Source organism: Pyxicephalus adspersus, chromosome 1 (assembly GCF_032062135.1).
Source record: "Pyxicephalus adspersus chromosome 1, UCB_Pads_2.0, whole genome shotgun sequence".
Lineage (NCBI taxonomy): Eukaryota > Metazoa > Chordata > Amphibia > Anura > Pyxicephalidae > Pyxicephalus > Pyxicephalus adspersus.
The window spans coordinates 117,191,443-117,213,335 of record NC_092858.1 but is presented as its reverse complement, the minus strand read 5'-3'; the positions used below and the strand labels follow the sequence as shown (position 1 = coordinate 117,213,335).

The following is a 21,893-nucleotide window of genomic DNA, read 5'->3' as shown; positions in this document are numbered from 1 at the left end:
GGGGGATGGTAGCCACAGATGTTATGGGGTCCCAACCCAATGCTCCTTGCTATTTAAGTGGCATATGTTTCCTAATTGGTATTTTCAATTTAAGATTACTAGGTGCACTTTCTTTTGAAACAGCAACCCCAGTGTTGTATTTTCATAAGATTTTAATTTTGTGATCCCCATATCTTGAAACTTCGTAAGGCTGGGGGGCTGCTATTTTAGTTACCAGTGGCTATCCCCCCTGTGTACCCTGAAACTTTCAAGTCGTTAAAACTTACGGTTCAGGGGATAAAGGTTTGCACAAAATGATTTCGATCAGAGTTGCTGATGATGACAATTGTACACGCCCATTCGGGCGGTTACATTTTAGAAGCAGCTTCTTTTAATAGAAATGCCAGCTCATACTATCAGATATGGGAGCAGGGCTGCCTGTGAGCCACTCCCAACAAGGCTGAGCTGTGTGCTGAGCTTCTCCCCCACCTCTCACCGACAGCGGCAATTCTCTGGGTGACAGCACAGAGCAGCCAGCCTCACTGAGATCTGTCCAGAGCATTAAAGCTGTGAACGAGGTGAGCGGGGGAGGCATGGCAGCCGGGCGGAGCAACCGGCTAAAACCCTCTGTGGAGAAAGCAAAGTAATGACGCTTTACTAGATAATAAATAAATAAATTTATATATATATATATATATATATATATATATATATATATATATATATAATATATGCAATCATTATCCATGGACACTTTAGGGAATATGACGTTTTTTGAAATATATGGGAGACTGTATAGTCACACTAAAGAGTAAATTATAAGCAAATATTTATGATTGGCCTGGAGAGTGTGGTCCTAGTATGTATTGTGAACTTTTAGCAATATCTTGCGCAGATTTTTGCATTTGAGGTCATAATAAAATTGTGTGTTACCGTGTTGTAACATTACGATTCAATTTTACATGTCTGTAAGCCCGTCCTCTGTTTCAGGGTTTACACATGTAAATTTACATTTTTTTTTTTATACATATACTTTGAGATTATACGAACTGATACTTTTTATGTCATCACTCTTTAAGGAACAGGTATGCAGTCTTCCTCACTGTATTACTTTGTATCCATACACCTATATACAGTGTTCTTTATTATAGTTTTAGAATCTTACCACTCTTCTGTGAACAGTTCAATGGCTCACTATTACCACTTCTTTTGACTGTGTTGCATTCAAACATTTCAGACATCTTTCACAATCCCATAGGAAGAGATGTCCAAGAATCAAGTTTATCTAACCCCAGTATAAAAATGTTATATACTGCAGCTTACCAGCCAGGGCTTCTTTCAACCTGTACAGTAACATTCTTCTAGCCCTAAGGTGACAGCACTCATTCACTGTACTATATCTATAGAGTATTGGTATTGCCCTCTTAAGACAGGAAGTACATTAGAAAAACAGATCATCACCTTTTTATAACACAGGAGGAGGTATTCTGTAGTTTACATAATTAAAAGGGGCAGGGCTGAAAAACCCTACCTATGTTATGAGCACAGAAACCTATGAACTTGCTGGATTTGTGGCATAACAAGTTTTTTTTCTTTTTTGCACATACCAACGGATGATAAAATGTTTTCAATGGTAAATTCAAAAAACCAAAAGGATCAATAAAAGAAGTTCACTGTCAGGGTGTACATATATTTGTATAAATAGCAGCCATCTATTTAAAAATAAAAAGTACAAAGTCCATTTTCCAAATACTAAAACTGTTTAGTAGAACAAATTTGATCATACAAAATTATACTTTTACAAGAATTCCAAAAAAAAAAAAAAAAAAAAAAAAAAATTGCTTTTAACAGAATTTGGAATTTGTGGAACTCGCACAGGAGCAGAGAACAAAAATAATTTGCTTTGCAGAAAAAATTATAGAACACAGTTGGAAAAAAAATATATAAAAAAATATAAGAGCAATAAATTCACAAATTTTGTCAAGAAGAAAATAAGGCTGACAGATTTGGAGCTACTGCAAAAAAGAAAAGCCAGACGCTGCCTCTATTTTTCTCTCTAAACTATGCAAATATTAGCATACTAATAGCAAAAACATACGCCAGTAAATAAATTAAATTGCTTTTTCTATTCAGCCAATCCTAAAAGAGGTAGCTAGAGAAATAGGAAGACTGCTGTTATTGACCTCCTGCTCAAAAAGTTGGCTGCTCCACTGTCTCTGAACTTACAACTTTATGATCCCAAAGAAATTCCCAGGTCAGGAAATTCTGATGGGGGTCAGAAGTAGCAGAACCAGGAAGCTAATGGTTCAATAAAAGGGCAATAGTAGCAGCTTCCATTACAGGTTTCCTTGCAGCTGCTGAAAAAGGTCCTCAAGAGATAGTCAAAGTCAGAGGAGAAACTACTCAGTTGCTATAGATTAACCAACCTGTGTGAAGATGTTTGGAGATAGAATACATTAAAATCACAGGGAAATCAGGAGGTTACTATTACTGTCTGCCTTATGAAATGTGTTTCTTGGCTTAACCTGACTTTAAAATTTTCCATATCAATTCATAAAAAACACATAAGCATTATCGCCAATGTCATTAGAATTACTTATCTACAGTTGTTGTGGGTCAAAGTATTGAAGCCAGAAGATAAGTATGAGCGGTGAATAACTAGCTTATATTTATAAAGTACTTTTGTGACATCCAACAATGATGCTCTGTCCCCTTGGCACACCATTTATATGTGAATAAAAAACAATATTCATTTCAAGTCTAAACTTCTGGCTACCTTTAAAGAAAGATTACTAATAATGTAACATTAGCTTAATTTTTTTTTTGGGAAAAGATAAGAACCTCTTTCTATAAGATGTCTAGATCCCCCTAACACTCTCTAACCATTTTGCATTGTACGACCAACTTTACCCCTCACTTCGTGTTTTGTTGGCTACCATCAGACAGGAATGGAGATAGAAATTCTCCCCAACAGGAGCAAAGGAAGCAACAGAAATTTTGAGATGTTGAACCCTTTCCTACTGTATCCAAAACAAACAAAATTTGGGCTGGAATTGCACTGCAACTTGACAGAGGTTCTAATTCTTGCCAACTCAAACTAAAACCAATAAAATAAAAAAATGGTTGAATTATACTTTAAATGAATGTGACAAACACAAAACAAAACATACAGAGTGACAATATAATGCTATTTTAACAAGACATAGCAAACAATCAGAAAATGTATTAATAAAAGCTATATTTAAGCAAAATAAGACATCTATTTCTATATGATATGCAATAAAACAATCTTGCACATAGAAGGAAAGAGAGCAAGGCACAAATGGCACTAATCGTGCCATGTAACAAATAGTATAAACATGGCAACCTTATTCAAAGTCTGCAAAATGTTAAACGTGAGATTGCTGGTCTTGAATAATGCAGGTTCTTCCTTCCGTTCATGCATTTGGCAGATAACATGGCTCACTATTCAGTAGCAACTAATTGCAATTTAATGTGAACTTTAAAAAATGAAAACAGTTTTGGATAGAGCCTGAAAGGATTAAAACAGTATTGCTGTGTCCATTGAAGAAACATTTGCTGACGTCATGGTTGGCCATCAGGACAAGATAAAAACACAAATAAAAGCACCTTTTTTCATGTGTGTATGGGTGGTGGGTTCTGTCAGGTTTTTATTTCTCTCACTTTTTGAGTAGTTGATGTAAAAAGGAAAAGACGTCTGCCTAAGAAGTCAGATTGCAAAGCACAACTTGGGCCAGGGTTCATTAAACATTTAAGGCGTCCTAAGCAAAATATAGCTTCCTGCAGAAGGCCTACTTGCTAAATTATAGCTTCCTGCTGAAGGCCTACTTGCTAAAGTTAAGTGGTAATCAAAGATGATTTCATAGTCCCGAATCAGTTTTACAATAGGACATGACCCTGAGTGTAATGCTTTGCAGAGCTACAGTCTAAGCACAACCGCCATACACATGGGACAAGCAGTAGTGGTGAGCAACAAAGGACAGTATTACAAACAGACTACGATGTTGTACTCCAGTAACGGGCAGGCCTCTTTTTTTGAACATGGAAACACTTGTGGCATTGCTCAATACATTAGATCTGGATTTCCAAATACATGGATTACCACATATGTGCAAATGAATTGGTGTATTTGGCACCACCATGTCTTTGTAGTGACCACATGTGTGAACTAGAAATTTTGAGTTATTTAGCTACTAGGGCAGAGCCTATGACCTGCAAACCTAATATTTCTAAAAATGAATTTTGCTACTTCAATAGCTTATTGTATTTCTTCTACATTAGGGGGGCCTACTGATTAAAATTACAGTGCTTGCTAGTTCCTTTAGTCAGTGTTTGGTGCCAGCTCTGCACTAGAGTTCTTAGAAAACATCGTCAGCCACCACGTAATTCCATTTACAAGCAGCCATGTAACTAAAATTTTTGTACTGGGTGGAATTATCAAAAAGCTTGATTTTGCCTACAAAAGTTGTCCATTTGCAGATATATATGTACACACACATACATACACACGCGCACACACACTGTGGATAGTCTCTAAAAACAGAAAAGAAAAAAAAACTTAATGAAACTTCCAGACTGTGGAGTACATAGCGAGTCCCAATATGCACAGCCATTTCCCCTATTATTACAGTGGCACTTAGAAGCCACAGTTGCAGCTAACAGTGGCTGGTGAGACTTTAACAGTTCTAGGGTAGAGTGAACAGGCATAAGCTCAGTGAGTGGCAACATGAGGTGTTATCTTCTTCCGCCTCTTCTGAAGCAGAGGGTTTGAGGCATCTTCTATTTTCTTTATTTTAATTTGTTCATAATCAACCCTCATTGTGGCCAGAGCACTGGTCATTTCTTCCTGCAATGGAGAAAAAAAAAGTATATATTAAAAGAAAAAAGCATATATTAGAAGAAATAAAAAAGTAAGACCGAGTTGTGAACAATATCTATGATCAGTCCCTTAAGTCTAGATTACAGTAGTGCTCAATAAGTGGTCTGCTGGGGTTTAGACCTAAATTTAGCATAACTGATTTAGTGCATAGGTGCCTCAGTTTCAGGAGCTAAAATGCTTCACTGCAAGTAACAAAATTCTCGGACATCTTAATTCCCTATCATTTTTATTAGGCATTTGCACACAGAGGAGCCTCTGTGCAGTGGCTGACATTCTTCTAGATCCATAGGAACCTAATACAAGCAATGGCCGCTCTTGTTTAATTGTCAGGAATACTCATGCCTGATCCTATGCCTAGTTGTAAGTGAAGTGGCCAAGGGGGAGGCGGGTACCAAAGCTGTAGCCAATGTAGAAAACATTTACTATAGACATAGCTCACTATGACACTAGCTCACTATTTGCAAAAACATCTACTATTAATTAAAAAAAAAAATCTTGAAAACAGGAATTACTTTGATAAAGAAATCATTTTCTCAATTCTTACCTTAACATCTTCCCACAAATCCTTTTCTTCCTTTAAAACCCGACTGGTGTGTAGTGGAGTTGGTGGCACTTGCATAGACTGCTGTTGTAAAAAAAAAAAAAAAAAAAGACAAAATAAATAAATTGCATATCTGTTTATGTCAAGATGACAAGATCTAGGATTCCTTTTAAATAACCTACATAAAACACAAAAGTTTGTGTGATGGGATCTGTTCAGTTTACCACTTGTCAGTTCTATTTCCTATGTTTTCAGATCAGAACTAACATAAATTACCTGTAAACACTAGCAAAATGGTGAGATACTACTGGCACAGTTAGAGAGAATATCCCTGTGTCACAACAGAGTTGACCTATACTGCCCCGGGATAACCGGTCACCCTCCACCACTAACCCAGAGCCCCCTTGTAACACAAATGTGCTACTGAAATATTTCTTATTTTCAAATGACCTGGAACTATATGTTTTGTGTTTATGTGTGTTTGAGTACAGTTCACCCTTACATTTAAACACATGAACATTACATAGAAAACTACTCACTCACACATAAGAACACTGAGTAATATAATAATTTAACAGCTGGGAAACTGATGAAACAGCTGATGGTATACAGCATGCACCATTCTAAGGTGCATTAAAACATGTTAACACTTTTTAGAGATTTCTTAAAGACTGTTGCAGTCTTGCAAGGACAGAACATTGATGCAGGGGATGAAGGGGAGGAAGAAGAGTCATTTTTGTACCAGAAAGATGTTGAAACCTCAATATTAAAACTTCCTGCATAGTGCACCACCTAATGGCTAAAGCATGTATTTAAACATAAAATATGAAAGTGTTCATTTACCTGGTTTAAAAAAAATAAAGGTGTTTAGTATGAAACAGAATGTAACCATTAACAGTTCAGCTACAGTATAATCATTTTATTAGTGATGAAAAATCACTCCCCCCCCCCCATTTCCATATTATCTAGTAACATATTTTGTTCACATACCATAATCCAGGGGTGGTTCATAAATTCTGTTATAGTCATTCTCTGTGTTGGATCAGTCTTCAAAAGGTTTCTTATCAGCTGTTTCACTAAAAAAAAAAAAGAATCAATGATTTTAAAACTGAGGTTCTTAAACGTAAGCCAAGAATGCAAATAAAATTGAAAGTTTACTAGAAACAAAAAAAAAAAAAAGCCAAAAAAAAATAATTTAAAAGCAAACAAGCAAAGTGTCTCATGTGTATGGCAATGAAAACGCTAATGTACTGGTAATAAAATAATTATAAAACAGAATAGATCTCCATCTGTCATAGACTGGGAGCAGCCATGGGTACCTGAATGAGAAAAGTGATGTGACCTGCATAGCTAACAATTTATCTGATCTACCTTTCATAAGAATTTATTTAGAAGAGTGTGAGCATTACTAAGCAACTGTTGAATCAAGAAACACTGATAAGGAGTGTGTATTCTGGAAAAAAACTACAGAGAAAGAAAAAAGTAAACTCAGGAGTGGGCAGCAAAGATCACAAACATTTGAAGTGAGGAAAAGGGAACACACTGCAGATAGTATGAAACAAATGCAGTATAAAACATGCTGGAGTGAAATAGAGAATGCACTGCATTGGACATAAACAGCAGCCATGAAAAGAGAATGCACTGTGGTGCATGGCAGTAGAATATAAAATCGATCACAAACAAAAGTTGTGAGCTAGAAAACAGATAGAGAATGTTTTTTTACACTCAGGTGCCACATGGGGAGCTGGCACTGTAAAGATCTGCTGCTAATGTGTTGCTACCCAATACCACAGTACACCTTCAAAGGTCTTGTGGAGTCCATGCCATTGGCAGTTTGAAGCAATGTGGGACCTACATAATATTATACATGTGGTTTTAATGCTTTGGTGGATAACTGTATGTTATCACCTGCATGGTCTACTGTGTTGGTGAATAAACCGGCATTCAAATAAAACAACCTTGGGTCTACATTCATAAAAACACATATAAAAAAAAGCAGCACAATAAACTTTTTGGAGAAAAAATTGCTTTATGCCAGAGGGGGAAAAAAACCAGTTGGTTAATGACACCCAGTAATAGTTACACTGACAATTCTAATAATGTTTAAATACAACTGCTAACACAGAAGTGTGTTACATAAGTTCTCTTATGCAGTCTTCATCTTGACTGGGAAGTGTTCAACAGAAATGTAGAAGTAATTACCATTCTTCCCGGAACACACTCACTAATATATATTCTGGGGTGTTATAGGGAGTACACCAGTGTTCACCCCAGCTCCTTTTAGCCGGGCACACCCGTCAGCATTTTTCAGTAGCCACCCGGCTGTTTTTGGATGGTTACTGAAGCGTTTGGTCACAATACACTGGCACACACAGTCCTGGCCAAAAATATTGGCACCCTTGAATTTGTCAGAAAATGAACCACGTCTCCAAAAAATTGTTGCAATTACAAATGCTTTGGTATTGTCATGTTTATTTCTTTTGATGGAATGGAAAGAACACAAAAAAGAAAAAAGAAGAAAACAGACATTCCACATGAAACATGTTTTGTCAGGAATTAATACTTGGTAGCACACCCTTTGGAAGATATAACTGATGTAATCACTTTGTGTAGCAATCAGTGAATCTTTTACATATCTCTACTGGAATTTTGGACCACTCTTCCTTTGCCAGCTGCTCCAGGTCTCTCAGATTTGGAGGTCTGTGTGTAACACACTGAGCATGGAGAAAAGAAAGCACAGCAAAATATTGAGGATTTGAGAACCAGAATATGGAAAAGCATGGCCAATTCTAAGGTCCATCTCCGGAAATCTTAATGTCCCTGTGTCCATGATGCGCAACATCACTGGAGGCACTGTATAGAAATGTACAGCCTATGGCACAGTAGCTATTTCTCTGGACATGGACAATTGAGAAATATTGATATGTTACAACAAAGAATTGTTCGAATGGTGGATAAAGAACCTTGATCAACTTCCAAACAAATTCAAGCTGACCTGCAGGCACAGGATACAACAGTGTCAGCTCGCACTATCCATTGCCATTCCTTCTGAATGAAAAGGAACGCTATGGCTGGAGACCCAGTCTTCTGGATAGATGAGACATAAATACAGCTTTTCGGTAACACATATCATTCGCGTTTTTACAGAAAACAAGAAGTCTTCAAATAAAACAACACGGTCCCTACAGTCCAACGTGGCAGAGGTTTACAGAGGTTTTGGGGTTGCTTTGCCACTTTAAGCACTGGTAGTCTTGACTTTTTGCATTGTATTAGAAAGATCTGAAGACTACCAAAGAATTCTGGGATGAAAAGTAGGGCCCAGTGTCAAAAAGCTAGGTCCCAGCCGAGGTCATGGGTCTTACAGCTGGACAATGACCCAAAGTATACTTTGGGTCATTGTCCAAAAGGTGCTGGGGAGTTCTGAAGTGGCCAGCTAGGAGTCCAGATCTAAATCCCATAGAGCACCTGTGGAGAGATGTAAAAACAGCAGTTGGGAGACAGAACCCTTCAAATCTGAGAGACCTGGAGCAGCAGGCAAAGAAAGAGTGGTCCAAAATTCTAGTGGAGAATTTAGAGAATAGCGTAATAGAACAGAGATGTAAAAGACTCATGGATTGTTACAGAAAGCGACTCTTCCAAAGGGTTTGCTATCAAATATGAAATTTTGTGTGGAATGTCTTGGATTTCTTTTCTGTTTCTTTGTGTTCTTTCAGTGCCAACAAAAGTTAAACATGACAATACCAAAGCATTTTATTTGCAACAATTTTCTGGGAGAAGTGGTGCATTTTCTGGGTGTCAATATTTTTGGATATACACACACACACACACACTTAGGTCCATAAATATTTTTATAATATAATTATATATATTATATGAATATTTGTTTGTATTAGACTCAAAACTATTTGAATTTCCCACCGCTAAGTCCTGGCCGCACCAACGTCACGGGAATCCCCGAAGGACGTCTCTGCATTTTGCGGCTGGAAATCGTAGGAGGCAGACGTGTCCCCATGACCTGCAGGGACCAGCAGGACAGCGATGTAATGAGGTAATTGGGGTTTTATTCTGCTTTTAGGTACCCCGAGTCTGACTCGGGAATACCGATTTTTGCATGGAAAATCGACCCAGAAGTTTAGTCTTCAACAACTGAAATGCATGCTCATTTGGGTACAGATCAGGTGACTGACTTAGCCATTCAAGAATATTCCACTTCTTTGCTTTATTAAACTCCTGGGTTGCTTTGGCTGTAAGTTTTGGGTCATTGTCTATCTGTATTATGAAATGCCTCCCAATCAATGTGACTGCATTTAGCTGGATTTGAGCAGACAGTATGTCTCTGAACACTTCAGAATTAATTTGGTTGCTTCTGTCCTGTGTCATATCATTGATAAACACTAGTGTCCCAGTGCCACTGACAGCCATGCACGCCCAAACCATCACACTGCCTCCGCCATGCCCAGTACTGCACACCTCAGCCCTCCCTGTCTTCCTCCCCACCGTTACAGAAGCCTTCTCACAAGTGCACTTAAAGACATCGCCAGAATCCCTATAGGGATATCCCAGCAGGGAGGGGTAAGGTAGGGCTCTGCAATCGACGCACGTTGCCTTTACCATGGACCAGTAGATCGTGATCGACGTTTTGGACACCATTGATATAGATAGTTAGGACATCTAGTGGTATATTTGTAAAACTAATTCACCCAAACTTTAGGATAATGGGAGAAAAAAGTAGGCAAAAATAGCGTACAGAACAAGTATTTGCAATTTCTGGAAATTTAGAAAATCTTTCTAAATCTAGACCATTCACACATGTTACTGGTAGATGCAGGATATGTTGAAACCATTAATTTACAAAGCTAAAAAGGTTAGACTGTAAGTAGATATAGGTCACCTAGTTTAACTGGAAAAAGAACACACACGCAAAACAAAACATAAGAACTGGAGGCCCATTCACATGCGGCGCAAACTAATGTTAGCTGCGACACTGTTCATAATGTAGAATAATTTAACAGCATCCTGGCCATTTAAACATGTCTCTCTGTTCTGTTATATTTAATTACAGTTGCCGTTCAGCTCCCCTACCACCTTGAGTGAAGCCTATCTGCTAAAACACCACAGTTTCTGCTTTTGCTACTAAAAAAATCATCTTTCTACTGGGCATGCACACAACAGCCCCAATCATTACTATCAGTCAGCCAACATATTGGAGGCCTCCAGCTGTCAACTTGGATATGGGTATTTCATGGAAAGCAGGGAGCCACAATGTGCATGCAGTATAAGGCATAGAATTCACACTGGAGATTGCTTAAATAGGGAGGAAGGTAAGTGATTTACTAGGTAGCCTGTGCTCAGGTGGGTTTTCCTAAAAACTGGACTGTATGTAAAGAAAAGAAGCCAAGTCTGATCTAGTCCGGGAACTATGATGCCAAACCACTAACACAAAACAGAGGATAGATTTCCCTAAAGCTAACAATAATGTTTTGTATTTATCTTGATTGGTTAGGCTGGGATGGAATGAGGATCTTGAAAAATAGTGAAGGATCTTGTTAAGCCACAATGTTATTCACCGGTGTCACCCATACTACTATCATAAGCACCTCTTCACTTCATCTTGTTCCTACCTCATCATACTGCAGGACAAGGTTTACCTCACTGCGATCCTAAGACTACTAGTGGAGGTCCACAGCTCTTTAGTGAGAAAATTCAGTTCGGAGCAGTACCGCTGGAATACACTGAGAACTGAAATTCAGCATGAAGAACCCCTATGACCTCTGTAGATAATTGGAAATTAGAAATGTTCAAAAGTGTGTGTTTATGAGTTATCACATTTAGCCTTGTAAATGTTTAGATCTAACGCACCTAGGGAGTTGGCTAGAGATTAGGGAGGAAATCTCAGGATAGTTTCTTCAAAAGTGGAAGAACAACCGCAAGTTTAAAGGCTAAGGGCAAGATCATAGGGAAAGGGAGAGGTTGAACAGGTCAATAGGAGACAGGGTAGAGGAGTGGGCATGCAGTACATGCAAACCAGTCACTTGATAGTTGTAGGTGCATTATCCTGCTGAAGGTAGCCTTGAATAATAGATATTTGTGTTAAAAAGCAGCTGAAAAGATGTACAGTTGTGTTCAGAATAATAGCAGGGTGCTTGAAGGTGAATAACGATTGGTTCATCATAATAGGTTTATTTTCATACACACAAATGCATTGGGAACACCGCACATTCTATTCCAAATCAAACCATGAAGAAAAATTGACAGAAAATAAAGAAAGGGGAATAAGATGTTCGAATAAAAATAAATAGCACTGTCTGCATTCTTCTTTACAAACACAAAGATTCACTTTATAACTGAAAACATGTTTAAAGATTTTGCTTTACTTTGTATCATTTACCTAATATTTAGTTGTTTAACTTCTAGCTTCTGAGCACTGCTGCACATCTGTGTTGCATGCAGTCAACTAACCTCTGGCACCTGTGAACAGGTATTCCAGTCCAGGATGATTGAACTACATTCCACAATTCTTCCATATTTCATGGTTCTGCCACAGAAACAGCATTTTCAAGGTTGCCCCACAAGTTTTCTTTTAAATTAAGGTCCAGCAATGAAAATATGCTGTTCTTCTGAACAATGTCTAGATGAGGGGTCGGCAACCTTTACTATCAAAAGAGCCATTTTGCTCTTTTCCTCTTCCACTAAAGAAAAATAGTCTGGAGCCGCAAAACATAACACAGCTTATAAACTTTTAAAAGTTTTATTCTTTTTTTAAAAACTTCACCTAGGATGAACAGAATACAACAAACAGAAAGTGCAGTGTGCATGTGTAGGCCTACTTTGAAATAAATTAAACACTGAACTATGCCTCCAGTATCATGTTTTATTTTATGAATTTGAGCAGTATTTATTGTATTTCACTGGACTTAATATACTCATGATTAAAGTAATCAGTAATTATTCTTGAATATACTTTTATATTTTAAAGGCCAGCAATCATAATTCGTTTTCCCTAAATACATAATTTATTTGGTAAATGATAAATAGAATTTAAGTAATTAAATATATATAATATTAATATAAAGTTACGTAAATAAATATATAGCCTACATAATTATGTATATCAAATGTTTACACACAATTATGTATATCAAATATTACATTGTAGGATTAAATCTTAAACTTACATTTGAACAGGGTAGATTTTTTTGACGGGCAGAATTTTTCATGTTCTGACAGTGGCCTAATGATGTTTTAATGAAATTTTAGGGGGTGCTAGCCACAGGTGTGCCCCACTTGCACCTCTAATTTTGTTTAACTGTACCATCCTGTTGATGAGAAATTGGGGTTTAGGTGCTAAAAGCCTCCAGTAATGTGTGTAACGGTAGATTTTTTTGATGGGCAGAGTTCTTTATGTTCTGATGATGCCTTAGTGATGAAATTTTGGGGGGTGTTTATTTAAAAACTTTTTTTTATTTATATTATCAAACAAAACCAAATATACAAAATCACATAACCATACAATACTTTTCACAAAATACAATGTCCCCTCCCCTCTCTCTCTTTCTCTCCACCCCTCCTTCCAAGTACGTAAAAAGTGAAAAATAGGTGAAAAACATTCAAATTTAGGTGTTCGCCACAGGTGTCCCCAACTTGCACATCTAATTTTGTTCACTTGTAAACCCTCGTTCCTGAGAAATTGGGATTCAGGTGCTGGAAGCCTCCACCAATGTGTAACAGGGTAGATTTTTTTTACAGGGTAGAGTTCTTCATGTTCTAAAAATGGCCTAATGATGAAATTTTAGGGGGTGTTGTCACACAGTTGGCTCCCACTTGCACCTACATTTTTGGTTTTTGTACATCTCGATCCAGGGAAAATGGGGTTCAAAGTAGGGAAGGGACCAGGGTAGTGTAGTAAGACATTTGTAGTTTTGTGACAGGTAGGTAAAAAATTGGGGGTTCGCATCTCCTTGCTATTTAAGTGGCCCCGGGGGTCCATAATTTGTATATTTAATTTCGGGCTTCTAGACACACTTACTTTTAAAACTGCAACCCCGATGTTCAAATTTACATTTTTTTTTAAATTATGACCCACATATTTTGAAAGTTGTCAAAGGTGAGAAAATGAAATTAAGGGTACTGCTAGCTATGAGGGTCCCCTGTTTACCCTGAAAATTTCAAGCCGTTATGACATACTGTTTGGGAGGATATGGAGGTTTGTACATGTAAGGCTGCAGTACATGACATGCTGCATTCATACGCAAACACAGCTGTGAAACTTTCCTGACGATGATGTCATTGTACACGCCCATTTGTACACGCACCCTGGTAGATTTTTTAGAACACCGGAAGGGGAATAGCCATCCTCCCCCCTCCTTCTGGAGCCGCGGGTTGCTGACCCCTGGTCCAGATAGACCCTTTTTTTTTTTATATATTGCATTTAAGGGATAGATGCCCTATTACCAGCATGTACAACATTTCCTGACCATCAGTAAGAACAGTCATTGACCTCACTAATTGAACTTTACACGTTAATATTTTAAAAAGCCCAATAACCTCTTTTCTTTGCTTTCTGTAAAGGAATAACACAATATTGATAAATTGTTCATGTTTTGATTTGAAATATGCGCAGGGTTACCAATGCATTTGCATGTATGGAAATAAAAGCTATTGTAAGGATTTTTAAGATTTATTTTTTTTGACACACTGCTAATATTCTGAACACAGCTGTACCCAATAAAGAGACCGGTGATCACATATAACTACACTACACTATAATAGTGTGCAACTATAAACTTTCACAAGTTTTAAAGATTTTTTTTTTCCCAATAATTGTACAAAAGTGCAGACCAAAGTGAGTAAATGAGATCAGAATTCTTTTCCACATGTTTCCAGGGTCAAAAGGCCCTTACAAAACCCATACTTTTGTTAAACTGAGCATGCATCTGCATGATATAATTGAAGGTGGTTCGACTTACGTGTCTTCAAACACAAATTGTCTATCTTTGATATAGTATGAAAATGCTGTACATTAAGCCAGTACTCCATGCATAGTTAGAATATTTACTGCCAATCAACCTAGTCTGCCCCTATGGTAAATTACTAAGCTTCCAGTGCTAAATATAAAGCCTATGTGCTTGGAATCTCTGATCACATGATGCTTAGTGTCAACATCACAACAAGAGTTTTAGACATATGGAAACAGACTGGGCTCTATCAAAAGCTGGAGAACCAAAGGATTCTCACCAGGAAGTACAAAGGCACACTCCCCCCCTCCAGGAAGTCCATGATATATCATACACCACCAATATCCTCTCCATAAGAAAGCCATTCACCTAAGCTGAATATTTCCTCTCCCTTAGAAGCGTATACAAACTCAAAACCCATGCTTAGGTGTGATAGCTGCATTTTATCAGGCGTTTTTAAATTAATTATATTTAGAAGCCTGCTATCCTGTAGAATGCACATCCTGTTCTACAGTGACAAGGATCATTCTACCATATACCATATACTATATATATATATGTGTGTGTGTGTGTGTGAGAAAGATGTAAGCCACTCACTGCATTTTTTAATAAAAAAATAAAAAGATAATACAGATTTTCAGATAACCTAGGTATGCCAAAATAAAGAATAAAAATGGTATAGGCAGTCAGGAATTCCTTAGTGGAAGATATCACTATTAAGGACCATTGCTTAGAAAAGTTTGAACATTGGCAGATTTAGAATGAGAGTAATACAAAAAAAGTTTGTAAATATCCCTCACCTTCTTCAGACACTTCAGACCACTCTGGATTGGGAAACTCATACTGTCCCATGCGGATTCTTTTCTTCATCCCAGGAGATATAGCTAATCCATGGTTAGAATAAAATGGTGGATATCCACAGAGCCTATGAAAAAAGGAGAAAAAGGGAACATTAAAAAGCCTAATATTAAACCAACATAAAAGTACTGCACTACTTAAAAAGCACCACACATGATTTACACATTCTTTGAACAAAGAACTACAGATCATCCTTAAAATCATCTTGCAGCATTTTAAACACAGTGGTATATGCCTAAAAACTAAGCTAAAGGAAGTTTTTTGACTTTTTATTTACCATATTTTTCGGACCATAAGACGCACCCCCCCCAAAAGTGGGGGAAACATGGGGATGTGTCTTATGGTCCAACTACAACCTGTCGGCGCTTCCAAGGGGGGCCAGGCAGGTGGCTGCAATTCCATCTAGCCTGGCATCCTCCCTGCAGCATGGCCCCTACGTTCTGCAGCCTCGTTAACACTGATGCCGGGATCGTTCAGGGAGAGGGAGGGGAACGGCTGCAGTGCCGTTCCACCCTCTCCAAGGGACCTTGCACTAAAATCATGCCTTACCCCTCCCTGCTGTTTCCTAGCAGTCTATAGGGATGTGGGGATGTGTTTCAGTGTGAGAAGGCTCTGTGTAAAAGTGGGGAGTGGGGCAGAGAGGGAGAGAGGGCATTCTGAGGTGAGCAGTGCTGGGTTTCTTGTGCAGCAAGTCATACTCCTATGACAAGTAAGTTGTAGCTTTCCTGTCACTATAGTCTTGTAGTGCAATATCTGTGCAACTTGCAATCTCTCTCTCATTAAATATTATTCTGCTATATTTTATTAAATAATTCTATATACAATTTGGTTCAGAATATTTTTTTTCTTGTTTTCCTCCTCTAAAACCTAGGTGCGTCTTATGGTACGAAAAACACGGTAGTTGAAAAAGGACACCTGCACAGATTAATGGTGAATGTAATGAGTTTACAAAAAAATGCCCCTCTCTTTCCAGCCCTGCTGTCCATAGGAAAGTAGAAAAGGGTTTAGGATTTGGTAAATATGCAGAGAAGTTTTTATATTCCAAAACACTTGGCTAATAAACATAAAGGAAGTCGAGACAGGACTCTGTGCTTCCCACTAGCCATTTTTAGTAATACTTACAGAAATGCCTTGTATATCAACTGTAAATCTAACTTTTAAAATTGAATCTAACACTTTTCTCTTCAGGTCCTAAAATTTGCCTACCTAAGAGATGACAGCTAAACAAATTTCCAATCAAAGAACAGGTAGCATGAATAACATGAAAACTTACAATATATACATGATGACACCAAGTGACCACATATCACATGATTTGTCATATTTTTCTGGGCCTAAAACTTCAGGTGCTGTAAAAGTAAAAAAGAAAGAAAACAAGGAGAGTAAACATTATCAGCAAGGTAAGCTTAAATATTCAAACATTAAATGTATAAAGAGAAGGTCTGTGATACACACACACAATTGTAACTACTAGGTTGCATCACAGAATATGTGAATAGCGAGACAGGTACTTATATAGTTAAAAGGTGGCATAAAATTAGTAGTTTCTTAGCATAAAAGTAAGGAAAAAAAACATCATACAAATTCATTCCAAGGAAAGGTGTTTTGGGGCTTGCAAAAACTTGTATTAGTTATACTGTGCATACAGAAGAAAGATATCTGTAAAAAAATATTTGAAAATAAAGTATAAAAAAAATTGTTTCATTATCCAAATGGGTTAGGTCACCCTTTTATATAATGTAAAAAATCTGGTCATGGTTCCTCTTTAGTTTAGTTTATTTCAGATGAAAAATAAAGAGGAAGGTCCTTGTAAATCACATATATTGCAAGAATGGCAGAATCCACAACCAACATTAGAGCCAGTGAAGCAGGTCATCCAGCATTTTGGCACATGACCACAAAATAGAGAATAAGACAAAACTGCTTTCCTGCCCTGTAACTTTAACTTAGTAAAAAGTCTGTCTTGTGGAAACAACCATAAACATGGAAATGAATGGAAGTACTTTGATAGCTGCTAATGCCCATTAAACTTGATGCAAGAATGTGGCTATAAAGATCTTGAATCTGTATGCCTATGTAAGAGCACTCACAAATATATTTGAGAAAAGCTGAAATATAAAGCTGAAATTTTTTTCTCCAGAAGTTAAGCCAACCCAGATTAATGCCATGATCAACACAGACGTTTTTTAAAGCAGACATTGTAGGCTGGTGGCAGCCCCTGTATAGTGATCAAACTCTTCAATAACCACCCAAAGACAGCCCAGTGGTTACTGAAAAGTGCCAGGTGGTGCGCCTGGCTAAAAAGGGCTGGGGAGAACACTGTACTGTAAAGCCTTTAGACAAGTACTTAAACTTAAAGAAATACATTTATAGCTAGGTTACATTCGTTAACTTCAATTCACTGGTAAATCCATTAGAGAAGATTTAAAAATTATGATCAAAAATCAATGTGTTTTAGATAAAACTTAAAAAAACACTTTATGGGGAAAATACAAAGGCAAAAATTTATAAAATAATTGAAAAGAACCTCAAGGTCAAGCCTTGCTTGCCATTAACTGAAACTCTTGCTCACACTCTTAACAGTTCTTGCACCCCAGACTGATAAGCTTTTCCTCCGTTTTACTTTTTCATTTTTGTACTCTATACTTCTCTCTTCATGAGCCAAACAATTCTGTACACTACCACTATAACCCAGCTCCAGACAAAATACCTTCTAAACCATTACCATCATTCTAAGCTCTTTTGCTTCTATTCATCGATTATGCCAGTATGACATGGTGACTCAAAGCTGAAGGAGGTACAGTATACAGGACAGAAGAGGACATGATGATGGGTTCCCCAGCAGCTGCTGCAGTAAGGTCATGGAGTTTTTGCAGACATCAACACCTCTCAGTTTAAGAGCAACTGATTTGATTCAAAGTTCGAGACAAACTTGTAAATGAATAAGGTTCCTAATTTTCAATAAATAAGAATTTCTGGAAGTCATGGTGCAGAGCAATATTACGTAATACTACATCTAGCGAATTTTTTGTAAACAAAATCATTCTGATGAGGCAAGTCAAATGAGACCATTTCAAAAGGTGATCTTTCACTGATTGCCGTTAGGGCTAAATGTCATATCTGTTAAGTTTAGTGGGATTTTTTGGAATCTGAACACCCAAATACTGCAATTTTTCTTTACATCATACAAACTGGTATTGATGACTCCATCTAGGTTGCGCAAATTTAGTTATGTAGAGAGCCTTGGATTTATCCAGGTTAATGGAGTCTCCTGAGATCAGCCCATATTGTGTCAGTATCTCTAGGATGGCAGGTAAGCTGCGTTTTGGTTTAGATATATATAGAGTAGTAAGTCGTCTGCAAACGCTGTGATTTTGACCATTCGTCTAACTATTCCAATATCCTCAAAATTTGGGGAGGATTCTAGAAGCCTCTGTCCCACGTGCTGCTGTGCCCACGTACATAATTTTTTTCCCCAAATGCAAAGTTTTATTGAATTAAAAAAAAAATTAAAAAAAATAAAACTAGCATTCCATGCTTAGAATAATTGTAGCCAAAATCTCTAGTCTACTACCTTACCTACACACCCACCAAAATCAAGGGAGAAAACAGTTTAAGGATACATTTGAGTGCAGGTTGACATAAAATGTAAAAATGTATACCTCTGCTTTTGTGCCATGTATTCCTAAAAACCTTACCTTATGCATTTTGACCTGGCCTCAAGCAAATGTATATTCAAAGGAGATGAATTATACTGCATGCAAAAAGACATTGCAAAAAAAAAAAAAAAATGCCCATAGCGCTGTTAACTATCATAGGGCTGTAAAACCTGTTTATGGGAAAGTCTGAAGTCGCAATAATGCTGTATGATACTGCACAGGCAAACACTTGTGTAGTAAGCTTAGAAGTCACCCAGTGCATGTTTGGAATTGGAATTTAAAGGGAGGAAATGTATACGAATATAAATATTTCTCTTCTGTTGCCAAGGCATCCCAAGAACAGCCCTACCCAAGCCTGAGCTAAAAAGGTAGTAAAAGAAAACTGAATTTGTTAGTTTACTATATTTTGGAAAACTATTTGGACAGCTCATACTAAAGACAGCGTTATTTCATAAACACATCAAAATGACATTATCAATAAAGACAAATTTTAATAGAACATTTAAATACCTTCACATCTCTGTGGGCAATATTGATTGAATGTAAGTATTGTATGGCCTCTCCAATGCTTTTCATGATGTCAGAAGCCTCTAAAAAAGTTAAAAACATTGAGTCTGTATATTTTCTTTTTGAAAAAAAGTAACACAAGTTATAAAGTAAACTTTTTTTTTAGAATGGATAGTCCAATTCCCTTTATGACTCTAAAAGGCTAAGGGCCATTTACATGTGTGTGGTACTGTACACAACACAGAATGTGTGATGCAGTCCCATTTATGGTTAATGGCACCCAAACTTTCATATTGCACTGCGATGAACCACAGGGGCAAAGAAAAAATCCACCCTAACAAAGTAAAAATGCATCTATGTGCTAAAGCAGGGTTTGCGATCGCAAAGGCAACGAGAGTAGATCATGGAGCCCTGCCTTTCAAAATAATAACTGTAGAGTTTGAGTCCAAGTTTCTACTGATGGCAGATCATTGATGACAGAATCATTTTAAACGTAGCTCGCTAACCAAAAAAGTGTGGGCACCCCTGTGCTAGAGTGTATATACAGTTAGGTCCATAGATATTTGGACAGAGACAACTTTTTTCTAATTTTGGTTCTGTACATTACCACAATTAATTTTAAAAGAAACAAGTTAGATGCAGTTGAAATGCAGATTTTCAGCTTTATTTCAGGAGAACAAATATGAACAAAAAGATTGCATAAAAATGTAAGGAACTAAAGCCTTTTTTAACACAATCACTTTTTCAGGGGCTCAAAAGTAATTGGACAATTGACTCAAAGGCTATTTCATGGGCTGGTGTGGGCAATTCCTTTGTTATGTCATTATCAATTAAGTAGATAAAAGGCCTGGAGTTGATTTAGGGGGGTGCTTGTATGTGGAAGATGACAACATTCGGTCAAAAGAGGCTCTCCATGCAGGTGAAACAAACCATCCTTAAGCTGCATTAAAAAGAAGGAAACCCAGCATCTGGTGATGTCCATGAGTTCAAGACTACAGGCTGTCATTGCAAGCAAGAGGTTTTCATCCTAGAAATAAACATTTTATTTTTAGCTTTTTAATTTGTCCAATTACTTTTGAGCCCTTGAAATGAAGTGATTGTGTAAATAAAAAACTGTAGTTCCTAACATTTTTATGCAATCTTTTTGTTCAACTCACTGAATTAAAGCTGAAAGTCTGCAGTTCAAATGCATCCGAGTTGTTTTATTTAAAATGAATTGTGGTAATGTACAGAACCAAAATTAGAACAAAGTTGTCTTTGTCCAAATATTTGAGGACCTAACTGTATATCAGCCCACCACATGTGCCTCCTCCCACCGGCTCGCTGTTGTCGTGTGCAAACCCACGGGGCGTGTACATGTGCAACAATGTCATCAGCAGCACAGTAATAGCAGTTTGTCTGTAAAAGCTGCATGTCATATTCTGAAGCCTAACAACTTCAGAACAAACATGTGTATCTGCAACGTGAAATTTTCAGGATAAACAGGGGACCCTCCTGGCTACTAATATCCAAAATTTCAGCCCCCCAGCTTCCCCATATTAAAAACTTGTGAAAATTAAACATTGGAGTTGCTGTTTCAAACGCAAGTGTGTCTAGGAGCCTGAAAATTAAAAACAAATTGGGGACCCCTGGAGCCACTTATATATTATTGTTATTACACAGGTATATAGCGCCAACATATTACACAGCGCTTGCAAAAAGCATTGGGGTAGGGGCCTAAATTTATACCTACATGTCTTAAAACTATAACTTACCTGTTATAACCATGTTATTCTACAGTGTCCACTTCCATTTTCCCCGGAAAAGGGAGTGGAGGAAACCGAAAATGTAAGTGCAAGGGGGACAAGGGGGGAACGGGAAACTTGTGCGTAACAACCCCTAAAATTGCATTAATTTTGGAACTTAAAAAAAAAAAAACTCTGACCATCGAAAACACGCTGCCTAATCCTGTTACACATAACTGTCCATTTCTCTTCTTTCCTTGAACACTGACCTGTCTGGAACAGAGAGGTGCAGGTGAACAAAAATCTAGGTGTAAGTGGGAGATAACACCTCTAAAAATTTCATCACCATAGCATTATTACAACTCTACCCATCAAAACGCACTGCCGTTATACAAAATTGCCATTTTAGATAAATTGGGGTGTTAAGGTAGAGAAGTGGACAGGGTGTACCTAACTAAAAACATAGGTGCTAGTGGGGGACACTTGTGGCTATTATCCTCTAAATAAATTGTTAGCCACAGATGTTCCCCCTTGTACCTACATTTTCAGTTTCCTACACCTCCCTATTACAGAGAAATTGATGTTCAAGTGTTAGAAGTGGACAATAATGTGTAACAGGGCGGCACTCTTTAAATGGGTAGAGTTCCTTATGTTCTGATAATTCAATAGTAATGTATTCACAAGCCAATGCTCATTGCTAAGTAAGTGGCCCCGGGGGTCCAATTTTGGGTTCCTAGGAGCACTTGCTTTTGAAACAGCAACATCCATGTT

The 21,893-nt window shown here is 37.5% G+C and overlaps 1 protein-coding gene across 1 annotated transcript in view; it reads right to left on the bottom strand.

Moving 5' to 3' along the window:
• Positions 1 to 3,153: 3,153 nt before the first annotated feature.
• The window catches only part of MAPKAPK2 (MAPK activated protein kinase 2), a 33,820-nt gene continuing 15,080 nt past the window's right edge, over positions 3,154 to 21,893 (bottom strand). The window contains exons 4-10 of the mRNA XM_072411814.1: positions 19,402 to 19,481; positions 16,879 to 16,891; positions 16,506 to 16,581; positions 15,175 to 15,299; positions 6,411 to 6,496; positions 5,424 to 5,504; positions 3,154 to 4,846 (exon numbers count right to left, since the gene is read on the bottom strand). Coding sequence (XP_072267915.1) covers positions 4,712 to 4,846; positions 5,424 to 5,504; positions 6,411 to 6,496; positions 15,175 to 15,299; positions 16,506 to 16,581; positions 16,879 to 16,891; positions 19,402 to 19,481 — 596 coding nt within the window. The 3' untranslated portion in view covers positions 3,154 to 4,711. The remainder of the gene's footprint in view (positions 4,847 to 5,423; positions 5,505 to 6,410; positions 6,497 to 15,174; positions 15,300 to 16,505; positions 16,582 to 16,878; positions 16,892 to 19,401; positions 19,482 to 21,893) is intronic.